The sequence below is a fragment of the Pelecanus crispus genome, chromosome 13 (assembly GCF_030463565.1).
Source record: "Pelecanus crispus isolate bPelCri1 chromosome 13, bPelCri1.pri, whole genome shotgun sequence".
Taxonomy (NCBI): domain Eukaryota; kingdom Metazoa; phylum Chordata; class Aves; order Pelecaniformes; family Pelecanidae; genus Pelecanus; species Pelecanus crispus.
In genome coordinates this window covers 6,543,675-6,563,071 of record NC_134655.1, presented here as the reverse complement: position 1 = coordinate 6,563,071, position 19,397 = coordinate 6,543,675, and the positions used below count along the sequence as shown (strand labels likewise).

Below are 19,397 nucleotides of genomic sequence, written 5' to 3'. Positions count from 1 at the left end.
ATCACATAAATGTGCACTTCTCTTGACTTTCATTCTCAAACCTAAACTGTCTACAGTTAGACAAGATGACTGTATTATTTCCTTGTCTGTGTTTTGATTTGAGTCAACGTAAACTGATACACACTGGCTGATGATTTGTTCCTATCATTAGAACTTGCTGTAAGACTGGTAAATAAAGGGAGATCATTTGCTAAATGCAATAATAAACATAGCTGTCAAAGCCTGTATCTGCAGGACTTTTGAATTGAGGCCAGTGAGTTACTGCCTTTTTTGTTATTAAAAAAAAAAAAAAAAGCAAAAATAAGTAAGACTGGCCAAGCATTCAATTTTCAATTTCGTAGATATTCAGTCATAAAACCTGGACTGCATCCAACAACAAGTTCCTCCAAGTTATGCAAAAGACACGAGGGAACAGAGCTGCATTCTAATCAGTGTATTACTATGCATCATGCTCATTGGTTTTAACAACAGCCTTTGCTTCATTTTTAGAAGTCAATTAAAATAGCAGTTCAATTGATAAAAAAACAGTCTTGCTAGATTAAGATTGATGTTAAAATGCCTGATTGTACATAGATTTATTATTAATATAAAATGCATACATGCCTACAGACTGTTTTATATACTTGCAGGAAGCGCCAGGGCAGGCAGTTCTGCACTTAAAGGAAACCTGTGATTAATTCCTGTTTCCCACATTGATTTAGGTACCGAGACAAAGTTAGATGTCTGTTCTAGCATTTCAGTTAACTTACTCACTTCTGCTCTATTTCTAGAGCAGGGAATTCGCACCATGCAAAAATCCCACTTTTTAAAATACAACGTTTACAGCATTATTCAGAACGTGCTAACGGTGGCCTCTTTCCAAAACTGGAAATAACACTAATAGAGTGACATGCTTTCAAGATGGTTGCTAATGGCAATTAAGAATTAAAAATGTTAGGACCAGGCAGAGAAGGAAAAGCTTTCTTCTCTTCAACTAGGTCATCCTTTATCTCATCCCCAGTTACCTGCCTTCTAATTTATACCTCTTAGCACTCAAAGCCGTTTGTTTCAATGACAGTATCAGGACTGATCTCTAAGTAACATCTTTAAACCTCATTTCTATGCTTTTTTTTCCCCTCAGAAAACTCTTCCATTGTGCTCTTTTTTTTCTTTAACTGAGGGCTCCTGCAAGTCTGTTCATTTCCATTGAGAACTGGCCCAATCCCCAGAGCTTTTCTTTACATATATTTTCAAAGTTCAGCATAGTTCTTTCTGCCCTACATTGCAAGCTTTCTAACACACTCCCTATTAGGCTAGTCATGGCATATTAAGTGTTTAAAAACTTTCTTTTTAAAATGTAACTCACTAGAAGTTTTCAGAAGGTCTCACCAGAACCTCATCCAGCATAAGGGCTTCTAATGATGCTACATTCTTTGTCCCAGCAGTACTCACGGATCTGTCAACAGTAAGCCCTAAATCCCTTTCATTATTTGGCGTACTGCCTCAAACACACTGCATGACGGTATTTTTGCTCCTGCTGTCCTGCATATTTCCTTGAATCACCAAGGAAAGATAGCTGTCTCTGGGCAAATTCTGCCGCTCCTCTGCTGTCCTCGCCAGCTGCACTGTTCCAGCTCCTTCCACTTCCACTGACTCCCCAGTCCATCAGCATCCCATGCAAACTTCTCAGTACTAAGGCTGAACTCCAGGACCCGCATATTTCATCTGTCCTCCAAAGTCCTTCTTATTGGCAGTGACAGCCTCGATAGTCCATTTGTCCCTTTCTCTTGTGTCTATTTACATGGTGTATCCTATGCGCAGAATATTTCTCCTCCTTTCTACTACCAAATCCTCATTTAATGTGCTATCCCACCAGGTTCCCTCCAGCCTTGCCCTGACAGCCCTTGCACAGATGGTCCTAGGGCTCAGTACAGTCAAGGGAGGGGAAAACATGGTAACACAGGCAGCTGACTTGTCCTTCTGAGTAGGCAGGGACAATTCATAAGCCCCCTTGATCTTGGGTATGTATAAAAAGACACAATTTACAGAAATACCAATGCAGTGGTCAACTGCTGTGATGCTGGTGGATACTTTTGGAAGGACAGAGAATATAAGACAGCAGCACATCAAAATCATTCTTACACTTCACCATCACCTTCGAACCTCTCACTGGATGAAGGTGAAGGAGGAGAAGGTGGAGTACACGAGTGGTTCTATGCAGCAACAGACTGATCTAGAGGCAGGTCAAGCGGTTGAGCTCTGGATAGCTTCAGTGTTGCAGTATTTCAATGAATATTTTATGCCTCCAGCCAGAATCCATTTAATCCTGACCAATTCATGAATTTCCTCCCTTTTTTGCCAGGCAATATTAAGGATCATGCAAAAGCAAGTGAAAATGAGTTAAAAGCACCAGCAATCAATTTCAACAATAGAAAATATAAACTGCATAACAGGAAAACTGTGCAGGATGAAGTATGTACATTAAATATAACTGTCATGAACAACTTGGCCCTGGCAATGTAAGCAGAATAGATGACTGCCTACATCCTTTCCGTTTAAGATTCTATTACATAAGATCCTTAAAGAAAAAATGTGCCATACAGTTATTTAAGCACAAAATCACACAAAACTCAATTGATTAGGTAACGTGAGCCATGCAGGCCACAGTTTCGATCTTGCCATCTTAACACATTTGCCACTGTAATAAGTTCAGCTGCCTCCCTAGGCAGGGCTGTGAGGACTCACACTATGCTGGAGAGGATGCAGTCAGAAGATGGGCACCAAAAACTAAATGAAGTTCTTCCCTACTTGCAAGATCCTAACGAAGTAACTGTGACTGTCAAATCTGAAAGATGTCCTTTCAAACAGATGTTTCACATGCAGTGGCCAGTCTGGCCAGATCATCCAAGTCTTGTGTTTTTGATTGATCAGAGCAGTTGAAAACCAAACAGATGATACACTTTAAAAAAATATATAGTATCTCATAACCAAAAGACAATCCAGAGATTTCAATAACCATCTCTATATTTTCAGAGCTAACAGATGTACCTTCAGAGATAATACCTATCCAGAAAGGTTGTAGTTAATAATGCAATATTTTTAAGGCCAAAATTCCCAGTTGTACTACTGGTACAGGCATTTTGAGGGGTATTCATGTGAAAAACAGAACTGATTTTGTAAAAAAACTGTTCTGCAAGGTAGCAGTCCCTTTGAGCATTAGTATTACCTAATTAAATGTTGAACGTTGACCATCTGTCATTGTAATCTGTGAGTTCTCCTCACAGATAAAAATAAACCATGGATGCAATGTTAAAGTAATTCTTTATTTGAGCCATAGTGTAATGTGGCCTGAGGGAGTGAGGGGGTTTGAGAGCATGTGGTAGAGGGCAGAATACGCAGCCTGTCTGGTTACACAGGGAGGCTCTACATCACTCTGGCTTGCAGGAAACACACTGGCCAGGACGCTCAAGGTGTGCCCTGCGAGACCCCCTGCCCCAGGCAGACGCTGGCCTCTGTTATTTCCCCCAGAAGAAAGAGGGTCGATAGATCTGAGAGAGGCAGAATGTGGCTCCAACTCTGCTGCTGTGCCAGAGTAACTACGCATCGTCCTTTGCTCACAGCTTCTTCCAAAGCCATAATTAAGTTCTTAGTTGAAAAAGAAGAGGAAGAAAAAAAGTAATTATGTCTTGAGGTCAAGTCTCACAACTAAAATCAAACAGAGATCAAATACCCCTGCGACTGTCGGAGGAGTTTGGTTTTGAAATTCATGGCTGGGGCCCACCATTGATACAAACTTTCCATTGCTCTTCTTACAAAGTAGAACATTTCAACATGATTTTAGTTCAATGGCTTTCAAAGGGAACACTGCACTTTACACAAGAGGAAGCCTTACCCTTAGCCTTCTCTCAAACGTGGAGATATTGCCTTTGGTCTGCTCCCTCCTTTGCCTCCATTCAATGAGATTTGAGTTATGCTCTCCAGGAAGGGAGATATTGCACTTTCCTAAAGTGGGGCTGACAACCCCTGCTAGAATATGAGGCTCCGTGTTAAGCGTGATTTCCATTCCACTGGCGAAGGTGACTCTCAGAGACCCATCTGGGCTGACCCGGTAGATATTCTGCGTATTATCTGTCAAAAAACAACAACCAAAAACAGGGAACAGAGAAAAGTTCAGAACTCCGGATTTACAAAGCAAATGTTAGGTGCAATAGGGCTTTGCTTGTCCCTAGGTTACAGACAGATGAACGTACAGTAATTGCAGTGTGATTTTTGCAACCTGTAACCCCTAGGCCCTTCACATGTCTACAGAGCTTTTTATTACATTTAGCCTGATGATTTCTGTTGTGAAGGTTTCCTGCAGCAGGAATAAAGAGTTTTTGCTTTCAGCTTAAAAGTATATAAACCTGGGTTTCGACCATCGATATTCTGATGACTGTAGCACATTGGGATCTGCTAACAGGATAGTGTTGAACGGCTGCAATGAGTATCTGAGGTCAAGCATGAAAGCTGATTTCAAAACGTCTAGGATGATGGCCAGCCTCCCATTCTGTCCCTCCTCCCTGTATCACTGTACTAAAGCCTCCTCCTCTTCCCCATTAGCAGCAGGAGCCTGGGGTAGAGGCACCATGCCGGTCAGCCACGAGCCTGAAGCCTGGTGCAAGAGAGCCACTGGGAAGTGGCTGTTGGCAGAAAAATGAATGGGTCAGCAACGGTGGCACAGCGAGCAGCTCCAGAGGCTCAGGACTGTGCCGCAGAGGGCTGTTGAGGGCAGCCGGGATGACCTAGCACGGCGTCCTCCCCCTCCCCAAAACTGCCAGAAGCACGCGGAGGGGCCAGAGCAGGTCTCCACTGAAAGGACACAGAGGCATACAGCCACTGCACGCTCCCTTTCTCTTGCCTGGGCACTGTAATTCCTCCAGCGCAGGCAGAGCTGTGCCCATCGCCTCGCATTTGGGCAGGCTGGGGGTACGCACACAGGAGCTTACTGTGGCGCAGCTGCCGGCGGGCAACTCGATCATGAGCCTGAATGTTCAGTGCTAAGAGACAAAGCAAAAATCTCACCCTTAAAATGCAATTGAATTCATACCAGCTAGGGACTATGAAAAGCATCCTTTTTTTGAAGCTGGTCCACACAGAAGTAACCGGTCCAGCTCTTGAGATGTGAATATGTGGAACATAGTTGGGTATGTCAGAAAGTGAAGATAATAGGCTTTGCATTGAAAGAGACTTTGTGACTCAGATGTAAGGATACCACGTCTGACTGGTTGCTCACAGGGTGCTTCCTGATAGTTTCACAGAGATAGGGAAATATGCAAATGATATGAATTCATAACTATGATAGGTATAATAATAACAACTACAGCTGTTTGCTTCTGGCACTGCCCATAGTGTGCTAGCACTTTCCTAAGACAGAATTTGGTAACATACCAACTTGGAGGAGTTTCAGACTTAAGGACAGACATACAATCAGGCAGTCAGCAGATGATGCAGAGAGCAGATGGGGTCACTTGGACAAAGACTAACAGGTGATACAACAATATAATATAATTATTTCCCCTTATTCGGTGCTGTCTCTGCAATGCAATAGTGAAGAGGAATGAGTGAGTATCTTGTGAGGTGAGTTCTTCCTATTTTTTTTAATAGATCAAAACCTGAGAGGAAGAAAAGTTCTGTGATTTGCTCAGTTACAAAGCTTTTCTATTGCAGACCTGGAAGGAAATCAGAGAGCCATTTCCCAGCACCTGCTCCCTCAAAGCCTGAACAATCCACTGACAACAAAAAAATCAACAAGGAGAAAAAAAACTCAGATCAATTAAACTATATAAAACCAGAACTTTGGTGATGAATCTGCAAAATCTGGAGGAGGACACAGGGGCGCTTCCATGAGGCAGAGAGTAAATTCTTCTTGAGAGATGTGATATCGCCAGGGAAATACTGTGGTGTCTACAGGGCTTGAGTCAAAATCTCATCCCCAAGGCAGTCACCAGCAGAGGTGGTTCATGGCTTTCCTCCCTCCCACCAGCGCTGTCACCAGGACACAGCACTACCAGAAAGAATTCACAGCATTGGCCAAACAAGGCATTTCAGTGCTAAAACATCAGTGGAGCATGTCATTCTTCTGGGCAGTACTTCTCAGAATAACAAAGCTCAGTGTATCGTAGGTCAGTCGAAGTCCTCCAGATACTGAAGTAGAAAGTAGCACATAAAGCCTGGAGACATCGGAGATTTCACTAACCCGATTCTATCCATGGGACTGTTCTAGGAGGAAAAGAATTCACTTGTGGTTTGTTCCTAATTGGAACCCCAGGAGAATTGTAAGTAGTATCTAGCTATTTGTGCTGAAGCAAGGAAGAAACAAATGAACAAATTCTCATCTTTTTTGGGCAAACAGTTAAGAAAGCAATAATGTCTAGGGTTTGAAACATAATGATTAGGGAAGAAATAATAGAAATGCTTTAATTACCTTGTTTTAAAGTATATATTGTAGAGGTAGCTGAGAAGTTTGTGGCTGTGATCACATTCTCTCTGTTTGAAGTATCGAGTTCCACTCGTGTCAGTTTTTCAACATCGCTGTGGAAACTGCTGACTTCCCCAGTCGGGAAAGTCGTGTTGGTTAGGTGGCCATCAGAATCATACCTGCAAGACATGATGTTAAAGAGCCATGAAAATACATCACTATTGTCTTGTAGCTACTCCTAAAAGAAAAAAAAAAAAACAGGCAAAAAAGTAAGAAGCGTTGCCAACACTGTGCAATAGGTAAAACAGTAAGAATCGGTCCATGTATTCACTCAAAATGCATTCATTCCCTATCTGAATTCCTGCTTCGACTCTTTTTCAGCGGTGCTGGATAAAATACAACTGGGAACAGTATGAGATGCTACCTACATCGTTCAGCTTCTGCCAGAGGCTTCAGTGCTGTGCACAGGCAGTCGGGGTGCAACCCGCCGGGATGCGATACGGGAGGGTGGCCGCTGGAGGTCACTCGGCATTCAGGCAACCAACGCACCCCCAAAAAGGCGTTTTCTTACCCGCAAGTTTAAATAAAACCAATTCTTAGATTCTGCAACACTCAAAAACTGCCTTTTGTTGCTGATGTGTGAAGTACATAATATGAATGGTGAATTTAAAAAGGGGACCTAAAGCGTAACAATAGCGATAAAATTAGATTGAAATCTACGGCGATTAAGTTACCTGCATGGTTTTTACTCTAGTGTTACGTTTCCCACGGGCCTACTCAAATCAGCAGGAACTTCTCATCACAAGTAACAGCACCAGAATCTAGAGCACCACATTTCAGTTCACCTAAATTTCACCCGTGCTAAAGAAATTCTTTTCATTTAAAGTACCTTATGTGATTCGGGCCATGTTATGAAAAAGTCAATAATTAATTCAAAAGCTCTGGAGCAGTGTTTCTAACAGGTCTTTTCAGTTCTACAGATATATTTGTTCTTACTGATGGTTCACATGGAAAACAATGCACAACATTGCCTGGTGCATGATATTGTTTCATATTAATGCCTTCCATCTTCAAAACCTTACTGATGCTAACACATTTTTATTCATCCAAGACACCTCACTGATACTGCAGATGTATTTGCATGAGTAAAACCAACTCATGTTCATAAAATAGAAGCCTGTTTGTGCAGGTAGGAAAGCATAATTAAGTTTTCATGTTTTATTACTGTCTCCCCTCATTCACAAAACGTCTCCTCAGCTGGTGTATCAACCGGCAAAGCTCTGCTGCCTCCAATGCAGCTCTTCCAATTCACATCAGCAGACGATCTGGCTGTGTCCTTCACTTTAATGTGTTGGCATCATTTCCTTAGGATCTTTATTTCCCCCTAATTAGTCAGACAAAATCTATACATCACAAGAAGTGTCGGTGAAAAAAAAAATGAATTTTTCTCTTCCCCCCAATATAAAAAAGAAAAATAGAGCAGCTGTTCTTTTCAAATGAAACACTGGCAAATGAACTGGTGACCATCTTGTGTTTTTTGACAAATAAATTAATCAAATGTTAAATACAATATGATCTCTTGCTCTTTCACCTCCTACTGCTCTCACATACATCACACAACTTATTTACATTCCACCCTTACGCCGGTTCTGTGCAAATTGACTGGGTGCCACACCCAGCAATTAAAATTGACTCAGCTCACTACTTTTCATCATTAGAAAACTCCATGAACATTGGGCAGTTATATTTCATTTACTGCTTGATCAAACAGTTATGACAGCTTGCTAGGCTATTTGGATTTTCTACCATACCGTAGAAAAATCCCCAAATCATGCATTTTTATGGCGTAAATGCAGCCAGTTTTTTGGAAAGTACTTCTGTGCAAGACTTGGGATCCATCTTCACTAAGGATCCAGTTTTGCTGCTGATAGTGCTGACGGTGAGACGCAAAACTCCCTGTGTAGCTGAAAATGGGATAAACTTGTTACTGGATGGCTGGCCAGATAAGGTACTGAATTATAATGAGACTAGAGCATATGCCAACGGACTCTTACTCATGTAGATGGTCCCACTGACTTCAAGGAGAACATGCAGATTAGCGTCTCAGTAACGATTCCAGAGCGTGACCATCCAAAGGGGTTTTTTTTTATTCCAGATTGCTCCAAGAAACCCAACCCTCCGAGGACAGGTTCTGCCACCTTTCACATGATGAATAGTAGCACACTGGGACGCAATTCCTGCAGAGCAATGTCCTACCCATACTAATAGGGGCAGAATCATGACATATTTCTTAATGTTAATTTGGGGCCCAGTTACACCACTGTTAATCATGTTGGTGACCATTTAATCATGCAAATAATTGCATTGATTTCAGTACTCACATGAGGAAGTGCTCACCAATATTTGAAATGCACACTTGGGGATATAGCTTCACAATCCATTTGCATTTCTACGTGTAGCACAGTTAAGAGTTATATCATTTCAAAGGGAAAGCGGTCTAATTAATTTTTTCAGAGAGTTGTTTCTTGCAGGTGTTTTCTTGTCCTTGATTTAATAGACGCCCAGTGCTCCCCCTCCCCTTTTACAGCTTTAATGATACAATATTAAAAAAATCCAGATGACTGAAAATTGTACATTAGCTATAATTTCATGCAAGAGCTCTTTCAGTACTTCCATTCCATCAGATTAGAGTAGATGGATGACAAGTACTTTTTGTAGGTGGTTTTCTACCTCTTAATAATTTCCCTCTGTGAGTGGATCTGACATATAGGTAGATGTTCTGAACAGTTCATTATCTTTCCTCATATTCCCAAGTATGTGTGATACGTGTTGTTAAACAAACTCATCCCTATTTCAGCTTGACAGTGCCACGGGTTGAACTTTTGGATATGAATGCAAATCTAGCTTAAACAGAGAAGATGATTCCAAGCAATTTGAAAGTTGCTCATATGATAATTCGCTTAGCTCCAATACTATGTTCATATAGGACTCGGAAGCAATTCACATGTAAGTAACCCCTTCAAAAAAATCTAATATTCAAACTTAAATCGCGTTGTCAGTTCAGAATGTGACCTGTCTGGAAAATAATGTCTGGTTAAAGGATAACTAACGACCATCATGCCCCATGACCTGTTTACGGCAGAAGGTGAGCAGCATCTCCGGAAAGCACATCTACTCAGCGCAGCGCTGATTACAGTCAACTGCCTCTCTGACTGCGGCAGACTGGGTGACATTCTGTGTATCAGCCATTCAGGAATTTCTAATATATTGTGAAGATGACTTAAAATATTGGACTGAACGTAAATATTAATGACATGGCTTCACCGTTTGATCCTGCTGTTGGTTTTGTAATGTTAACAACTGTAATTCTGTTAATTTCTACTGACTGATCCAGCCTGGCAGAAGTGCACGGTTGTGCAAAGCCTGGACAACTCGAAGCATCAGTGAGGACAGTGTTACCTAGCCAGCAGTTAAAGCTGTGAAAGTATGAAAAACTGCTTAATTTAGCAAAATTTCTTTGTGTTAATCATATACATCATATCAATCCTTTCAAGGCACAGATGTCTCTTTGTGAAGAAATCTGTATTACATACAATGGGAGTCACTTGCAAGCAGGTGAAGTCCTCTAAAAGATCTTACTACGCTTGAGTCAGACTTTAACAAACAACTTGCCAGAAGACAACAGGAACATGGAATAATTGTGTGAAAGTGGTTTACACTCGATGTCAATGGGACAGAGGAAGAATACTGAGATTGAGAAGCACATGACTAAAAATAATCTGCTCTAACATGCTCGAACAATCAAGGCCCTGCAACAATGCATCGTGTTCAGCATTTTAAGAAGTAATAGGCATGATTTGGAGATACTGTAAAAGCTTTTTGAAAATGTCAGTGGGCCATGGTCTGGATTGATGCCATCCTCAAGTAGGGATTTAAATGGATCACTCTCAGTGTTGAAATTATTACAAAGAAGCATATATTTTAAGTCAGTTCTGTTTATAAAAGGTAACACTCAGATCAGTGTTTAAACAGCACCAGTGAGCTTTGTCTTGTTGCAAGATAATTTAAATTTGTATCAATAGATGTCTGATAATGAGAACTGAACCAGGAAGGCCCTGGTTTTGTTTTCCCGCATATTGTCAAAAATAGCCCTCTCTAATGGGTTATACTTATGTCCACCCTATCAATTTAGTCTTTGGCAGAATAATAGAGGGCAGGATGGAAAAACAACCCCTTGAATAAAAAAATCCCATGCACTAGGCAGCAGTTTTCTCTGCTTTTATCCTACTTCCATTTTAAGAAAATATAACTCTAAAAACCTGTAATGATGGTGACTCAGCTACCTCTCCAGGTGACTTATGCAGTAACTGAATTCTCCACAACGTGTTTTCTGTTCATACCTCACCTGGATGGCTTTTCATTTTAGTTTTTGACCGTGAACTCCTATGCTCCACAGAAAGCAGGCATTATTATCCTCCCTGAAGACTCTGAACTAATACTGCAACACTAACATATGACTTCCATCCATCACTTGTCACATCCTCAAACAGGGATTATGACAATGAATTATAAATAATGAGAAATCCTTGTACACCACACCTCTTTATAAATAAAAAATGAACTTTCTTTTGGGTTGTTCTCTCTCTGGGACCAGACTGAGATGTTCTGACCACCCCTTTATCTGCCTTGTCCTGCTGTTTAGAAGTCCCATCAAAAGTCTCCTGAACATCTTGCTTATGAGGCCATTCCTACTCCCCTTATATACAGCCTTTTGTTATTACATATCCTTTGGTTATTATATATCTTCTTCCCCTGCTGACAGAGACAAGACCACTCTTGTCTTTGAATATTCCTTCCACTGAGGTTCTGTTTCTTTTGCAACACTCTCTTCTCCAATGAGGATGCTAATTTTCCCCTTTTTGCCTTCCGCAGCAATTCTGCAAATTCCTGATTCACATCACAACTTGCCTCTACTTCTTTAGTTACAAAAAATTCCACAATCATATTTTCATTTTGAGAAACAGATTCACAATAATAAAGTGCAAATGAAGTATAATTTCAGGTAGTTTCTGCTACACTTAATGGGCACTAGGTACCGAGCTTTTACATATGACAGGCTTTTGCACTTAAGAAACGGTAGTGTTTCTTTGTAAAAGCTTGTGCAACAGCACTACTTGTCCTTTCTCATGCGGTGTTAAGTAGCAGAGTGTCCTTTTAAATTACTAGAACTGACTAGAAAAATTCCAATGTTCATTTAAAATAGGGTTCCTTACAACAGGCATTTAATGTCATGGACTTACTCATACACAGTTGTCCATCCATTTTCATCGCTTTTGGTTGCTAAAAGCCCCGTGTTTCCAGGATATGTCATCAGAGCCAGGTTGTAACCTTGGGCATAAACTCTTTTCAGAACCCCATTGCTGCTTATTGTCAGCCAGTACACCTGGCCCCCCGGCACCACGACCCACAGGGGCAGCCCACTCGTGTCTCTGCGGATGTGAACGGAATTCCCATTGCTGCTGGTGATGGTGCCAATATCCCCTTCCCCGCTGTAGGTGAAATTGTAAATGTAGTCCCTCGTTATGAGGTTCAGCGTGTGCAGGTGGGTGCCATTGATGGTGAACTGATACAGTTCTTGGTCCGCTGGCGATGCAATCTCATACATATTCGTGTCACTGAGGTGAGCCTTGTTTCGGCTGACTGCACGGATGCGAACATTGCCAAGGTCTGCTACGTACAGTGTGTCATCAGGAGAGACTGCTAGAGAAGAAGGTGCTTTCAGCTTTGCATCTTTGGCATATCCACCATCACCTAGAGGAGAAATGGTAATTTTAGTAATCTGTAATGTCCATAATTAAGCTGATCCCCATAGCCTGACACATTGCTTCTCCTCAGTATCATTTACAGGTCAACAAAACAGTATCTTCTTCCAACTAATTAAATCTATATTATCTAAGGCCGGTGAAATTCTAAATCAGTCTCAGTGAAGACAAACAAGAATATAAATTATTATCTAATTTACACCATTTTTGCTAAGGCCAAAACCCTGCTGCTCAGGAAAGCATTAATGGCAAAATTGTGAAAGAAAAAAACCCATGACACCTGAAGTTTCATTCCCTACTATTTGTCTGTTGGCATGTAGTTAAAGTAGAATTGTGTTATAAATAAAGGGAACATAAACCCCAGTAATTCAGCTAAAACGACACTGAAGCAAAGATTAGTTTATACTTACTAAAAACTCAACACTGCAGGAAACCAAACCAAGAATAATAGTCAAAAAGGGCCTTGAGAAACCACCCCTTCCAGTATCACTTGATAATTGACTTTGTTTGTATATTCTAAGGTTTGAGGAGGATATTTGCATTATCATGGGCTGTATACGCATATCAAAATGACTTCACATAAGCAGGATTTTCTGTAACTAGCAAGAAAGCATATTAAACCTCACTCTTAGAGAAGAACACATTACTGTTTGTATTGCTCCCTTTCTCCTGACTGACAAATGAAATTTGGTGGAGATTTTGAGCACACCCTATGCTTCCTTGGAGATGGACAAATTAGCTGGTCTTCTGACCCTGCCTTTCACCAGCCCAGCACTGGCACAATCATTAGATTTGCCACAGTTTTTAATTTTTCAGCACTGAGGGCAGTTTCCCTCAGAAGGAACCCTGAACAGGATCCTTTCCAGCACTGGTCCACCACAGCTGTAACTGAAGCTGGCAGCACTTGGCAATGCACATGAAGCTTTGATTATCATTACAACACTGGGTCAGCAACCCACCTTCTCTGAAAGACCATTTACATTTTTTTGTCTCCATTCTTGACATACTTAATGTTTTCTTGTGAGTAATTAACCTTTTACTTGAAATGGGAGGCTCAAGAATTATGATGACATTATGGAGCTGAACACAGTGGTTCTTAGAGATGACAAGATGACAACGTACTGCACACCTCTGTATACAGGAATGCTGTCCTTTGTCCTGTTATGAAATATGTTTATAAGAAAAAAAAAAAAGCCACGATGTGTTTTGGTGCATGCAGGAGAGAAGAGCTGTGTTGCTGAGAATGTCCAGTGGCGCAGTGCAGGCCTGGCACTGGCTGTTCCAGTGTAAAACACACAAAGAAGAAGAAATTCTGAACATTATGTGTTTGCATCATTTTGCTGGTTGTGCAGCTTGACACAAGCGATGAGAAAGCATAAGCTAGTGTTTTTCACTGGATGTGAAACACCTTGGTACTCTTCTTGGTGAGAAGGGCTGCCTGATCCAGTAGCATTTAGCTGCAATCTGCACTGGGGTTGGTACCATCTTCAACACGGGCAAATGTAGCTGACACAGAAAGGCAGACTTGGAGCTAATTTTGAATGGTGCATAATCTCTGTATCAAAAGAGGAAAAGCTAAGACTACCCTGAGGTTCCTCCAGTGCCAAGTGGAAGACTCACATCTCTATATCCAATGCATTAAATCCACAAAGAGCTGCTGATAAGGTTTTTGGTTTTCCAAGGAAACTGAATCATTGTTTGTCTCTCCCTCCCCTTGTCACTTTGCTGATCTGCAGCTGTGCCAGGGGGTCTGAACAGATAAGAGACAGGAAACAACTATCATCGCCTTACCTGAAAAACAGTCACAATTAGGATCAATCTTGCAGTCACAATCTGACGGGGCTCCAGCGATTATAGAGATCTCACCATTGGTTGTGACCTGTTGTATACGGTTGATCTTTCTTTCATCTGTCTCTGCAATGTAGAGTATCCCGCTGTGAGATACAGTGATCGCCCTGGCTGACTCCAGGGTTGAATGGATGGCCACCTTGCTGACGATGAAGTGGTCGATGCCTGGCACCTGGCAGTGAATGGGGCGCCCCGCAATAATTCGCACACGCCTGTTCTCAGAGATCTGCAGGACAATGTTATTGTCCAGGACATACAGTGAATTGTCTAGAGGGTTCACTGTGAGGTCTGTTGGCCACTCTAACCGCACCTGGAAAAACAAAATTAAGGGTAAGGTGGGAAAAAAAAAAAAGAAAAAAGAATGATTAAGACAGTAAGGCAGTTTCATTCGACCATCTCTGACAGCCATGCCATCAAGGCACTTGGTGGATTCACCCAGCACTGCTTCTCTAGAAGGTACCTTTAATTGGGTTTGGCAGAAGAAGTTTCAACAAGCATACTCTTTTCTGAGGTCGAGGTCCAGCATGGAACAAAAGTTGATTTGAAAAGTAATTTAGCACCCTCTAAGAGGTATTTGCACGAGTCCATTAGGTGGGAACTTTATTATACCTATGCAGTCATGCAAATAAAAACACACATTTCATGTCACGCAACATCAGCCAGAAAATTTTCCAGGTCTGAATGTTATTGTTTCAAGGTTGCAGTCAACACTGGCAGAGTGGAAAACAGTTAGAGGTTGTCAATGTCCTAACACTTTAATTGACTGTTAGTACAAAAGGAAAATGACATACTAGAAGAGTATGACACATTTCCACAATTTATTTACGAAACAAGAAATATTAATGACTTATATGCCATAAGAAATATAAGCTCGTTAATTCTTTGTAACATAATAATACACCAATATATCACACTTCACAGGATACAATAGCCAAGCCGCAATTACTTATAATGATTTTGCTTTGTGAACTCAGTATTTCAGTCATGGATTAAGTAAATTCTTCATATTTAAGGTTAGCTGTTTGCCTTTTTCCATGCAGGTGAGAGTGCCAACCAAGCAAAGCTTCCAAACCACACTGGAGGAACTGCTAGAAGAATGACCTCACTCATCTGATACCTGTTGCATCAGGATCTGGAGAAATTAAACATGCTCCCAGTTAAAAGTGGGGCAGCCTGTCAACCTGAAAGACAACCAGTACGGAACTGCTGATTGTAGCGCGTACTGGCCAGAGCTTCAAATTCCTCCTCCTGAGAAAGCTCCATAGGCAGCGTGGGATCGCTGAATTGGGAAACAACAACCGCGTAGACTGGTCCCTCTCGCCAGCTAATGGCCAGTGGAGGATTTGGACTGCAGCTTGTCTGTGGAAAGGTCAGAGAACAACTGAGCCACCAAGACTGCAAGACAGCCTATTTTTGTCTGTCTCAGGATGCTTTGCTTGTTGTACTTCGTGAAGAGATGGCTGCTTTTCTCTGAGTGGAATTCTTCTGGACTAAATATTTCAATCATCAGAAGAGAATAAATACCAGGCTAAAACGTAATGGTTTTATATGCTTTATATGTCACAGAAGCTTCTATTATTTCCTTTACTGATTCTGTTGCTGGTTTTGCTCATTTTTCCACTGTGCTAATTAAAAGATCTATGAGTGTAGAGACTGCAGATGCTAACACAATGCTCAGCACTGAGGAATAACATATGGTGGAGTGTGTGGCCATCGCAAGCCACCTGCTCGCCTGGGGTCAGCTCAGGAACCAGGCTGGAGGCCAAGTCTCTCCCTTTCTCGAGCACCAGTATTTCCTGAATAATTTCATTTCCAGAAGTACATTGCTGGTTTGATAATTGATGTTTTAATAAAGCGAGGGCATTGCGGCTCCCGTGTCTCGCCCTGTGTGGTTATGTGGTGCACCACACAATCATGAAGGCTCACAGAGTAATTTAATTCCTCCTTGTGCCCAGTCCATTTTACTAGACAGCGTAATAACTGGCATTAAGACTAATGCTGTTGGGTTTAAGATCTCTTCTGAACCAGGTGGTAGAGTCCTTCCGAATGATGATAAATGTGGTGAAACAGTTGGAAGCAGAGTCCTCCCATAAAGGTGCTGATTTCTGTGGTGTGTGAGACTGCCCAGATTCTACCCGCTGTGCTAGGGCCGGTTTACACTCTGCTGTTAGCTCATGTTTCAGCTGGGAATTCACTGGGACACCAAATAAAACTCTTTAGTTAGCATAAAAATCTCTACAAGGCTATCTTCAGGAAACTTGGAAAAAAACATACTTGGAATGTACCTTTAATGCAGAACATTTGATTGCTCTATCAAAGTAAATGGATTATTTTTAATGGGAAACAGACACCTTCAACTTTAACGGTCTCCTTCACAGATTGCTCTGCTATAAAAATAATCTTTGATTCACTGTAACTAGATTATTAGTGATAAAAACTTTGGGCCGAAACTATCTATTTTTGCCATAATGACTCTGCACAGCACCTGCCATGTGTTAATAGCTGGCGTTCCTTCGTGGACCAGCCACACTGCCTTTGCCCAGTGAATAATTTGAATTCCTCCCACTGGGTGGGTATGCCTGGTCTCTTGCAGATAAACAGGGGCTGGTTTGGGCCAAAACAACTTTTTCTCTGCTTGATTTAAGGCTGATTTGGTTTACTGAGATAGAATAAACTTCTATGCAACTGTCCATTTCACTTGCAGCAATGCGCTTAAAGCTTAGCCTTAACAGCTGTTAACTGCAAGCACATTTGCTTTCACAATGATCACATCTGTAAATCTAGCGGTATTATGGTAAAAATAAATAAAATTTTAGTTGAGAACATCTAAACAATTTTGGTTACTACACCAGAACCTCTGCCTAGCTCTCTGCTCTGCAAAGCTCACAGAAAGTATGGCTACAGCTTCTCCTTCCTGGGTTTAAAGCGGTCATGGATGTATTAATGGTTTAATCCCAGGTGAAATATTAAAGCTAGCATGTACCTGTCTGGAGACTGCAGCACAAAAACCAGCTGCTGCTCACTGCAAGCTTGTGCTAGTGCAACTGGAGGGGAAAAAAAGGTGAAATAGGCCAATTGAAAGTAAACATACACACAAATCCCTGAGCATTCCTAATCTGAAGAGGAATTTCACAGATCTAGAAAAAAATCTGCACTGTTCTTGTCGGGGTGAGACTTCAAGGCATCTTCAACTGGTGTAAGCTGAGGCTGCTGCAGTCCCAGCCCATCCCCTCCGCCAGCACAGCCCGCAGCAGCGAGGCCAGTGTTTCTGTGCTCCTACAGAGAGCAGGTTCAGGACAGTTTGCTGGCTAAAAGCTAATCACCTAAATCAGCTTAAGCTGAAGTGTAACTGCACCCTCAGGTTCACTGTTACCTTGAAAAGTCACCGGCTGTTTCTTTTCTTTTAAAGCAAGCTGCCCTCTGGCAGGTTTCTGTGACCAACCCATCAGTTGTACTTCATTCAGAGCCAATAAACATATTACAGAGACACGCTGCAATTCTCATCAGATACGACTGTGCCGATTAAAAAGTTTTTCCAGACAAAACCTCAGCTAGGATTAGAATATTAAATCAGTTAATATAATCTTTAATTTGAAGCACTACTTCATAAGCCCTGTAAAAAGTCCTCTCCCATTTATGTATATTTTTCTTGTAACTCATAATTGGGCCAATTGCAAGTGTTTTTTCTTATATTCAACAGGTTCTTTTTTTGAGCAGTGTACAGAAATGGCATTGCCAATTATTCCATTATAAACCAACAGACAAGGTTTGTTGAGTAGCAGTCAGTACCTCACATTCTTCACACACTGAAATTTTCAGGTGACAATTCTGGTTTGGTTCACTGGAGGCTGAGTACATGCAACGAAAATCACTGCCGAAACAAGTGAACCCTTGAGCAATGAGACCTTTTGCATGTAAGTATTAACGTGTCAACTTTTCTGGGAATTCAGCATTTAACTGTCAAGATAAAGGCTCCAGCTATATCTAATAATCAATCTCTGGTTTGAGAAGTGCAAAATTAACACCTACTGGTCTGGCTTTCTAATACTTTTTTTCATGTCAACTGTTCTGGAAAACGCAAAGTGCACTCAGGTGGCTTCAGTTTAAATGAATTTTCACTGGGAGATCTACAGTTAGGTAGTTAAATAGCTCTGAGACCCGAAGGGTATTTTTTTTGTTTGTTTCTTTCTTGCAAAATATGCATGTGCTTGTATAACCGTCTATCTACCTACCTATCTGGTTTTGAAATATTAAAGTATTTTTCCCACAGCAAAGCTTTACAACTAAATAAGTAATGTGAGTTTTTTGCAAAGTAGCACTGATAGGAGGGCCTGCACTTACATATTTCTTAAACATACACACCCGCACACGTACACACATTTAAGTGTCAGTTTGTGAAGAATACTGTTTCACTTTCGGTTTTGACCATATGGCTAAAACTTCCTGCACATTTTGCATGACATTTTACGGCTGTGTTATTTTTGGTACTATTTTAAACAAATCAGATCAAACAAATTCTACCATTCATATCAAAGTAAGAAAAGTAAAGAGGGAAAAATTTATCCCTGTCTGCAGATGCAGGTTTCAAGAGCTTAACTGTTTGGTTGCGGGGGTAAATTTCACTGGGATAAGTTTCATTTATCATGGATTAAAAGAAGCTGCATAAATCCCTAAAAAGGCTTCACCATCGCTTTGATTTCTTGCCATGCATTGCGTGTCTACTTTGATTCCATTTCATGTAGTAGCATGAAATTCATGCCAAAATTTTTCTGATAGTCCTGATGGATTACTTCCTATCTGTACTGCTCAGCTTCAAGTACTTCTGTTTATGCTACCTTTGCCTTCATTCAGCTCTATGATACGCATTTGCAGACCTGATCGTAAAACCCTCCATACCTCTCTTTTGCTGCTAACTTCCTTTTTCATCTCCTCTTATTTATACTCACTTCAGCTGTTGTTTCCAGGCCAAACCCTTTTACTCACTGCAACGTCCTTCTAAACAGCATTTTTCTTTCTTCCCACCCCAACCCTTCTTTCTCCTTCCTTCTGCGAGAGAAATGGCTCCGAGGAAGGACTCACGCAGGCGGTCCATCAGGAGTGAGCGTGTAGTTTAGAAGGCTGAAGGAGACCGGTTCTGCTTCCCTGAACTTTTTACAGGATGTCTCCCTACATGTATTTCTCTCTATTTTCTCACAGTTGACAACCATGGATATTTTTTCATCTGTTTCTGTCAGTTTGCTCTCACTTCTGGGCTCTTTCTTTTGTTGACACTGACACTGTCAGCTCCTCTC

The 19,397-nt window shown here is 41.3% G+C and overlaps 1 protein-coding gene across 2 annotated transcripts in view; it reads right to left on the bottom strand.

Moving 5' to 3' along the window:
- Positions 1–19,397, bottom strand: part of TENM1 (teneurin transmembrane protein 1) — a 252,595-nt gene that overhangs the window by 11,753 nt on the left and 221,445 nt on the right. For both annotated transcript variants that reach the window (XM_075720809.1, XM_075720810.1), the window contains 4 exons: positions 14,050–14,416; positions 11,737–12,247; positions 6,443–6,615; positions 3,872–4,107 (listed from right to left, as the gene is read on the bottom strand). In XM_075720809.1, the coding sequence (XP_075576924.1) occupies positions 3,872–4,107; positions 6,443–6,615; positions 11,737–12,247; positions 14,050–14,416 (1,287 nt within the window). The remainder of the gene's footprint in view (positions 1–3,871; positions 4,108–6,442; positions 6,616–11,736; positions 12,248–14,049; positions 14,417–19,397) is intronic.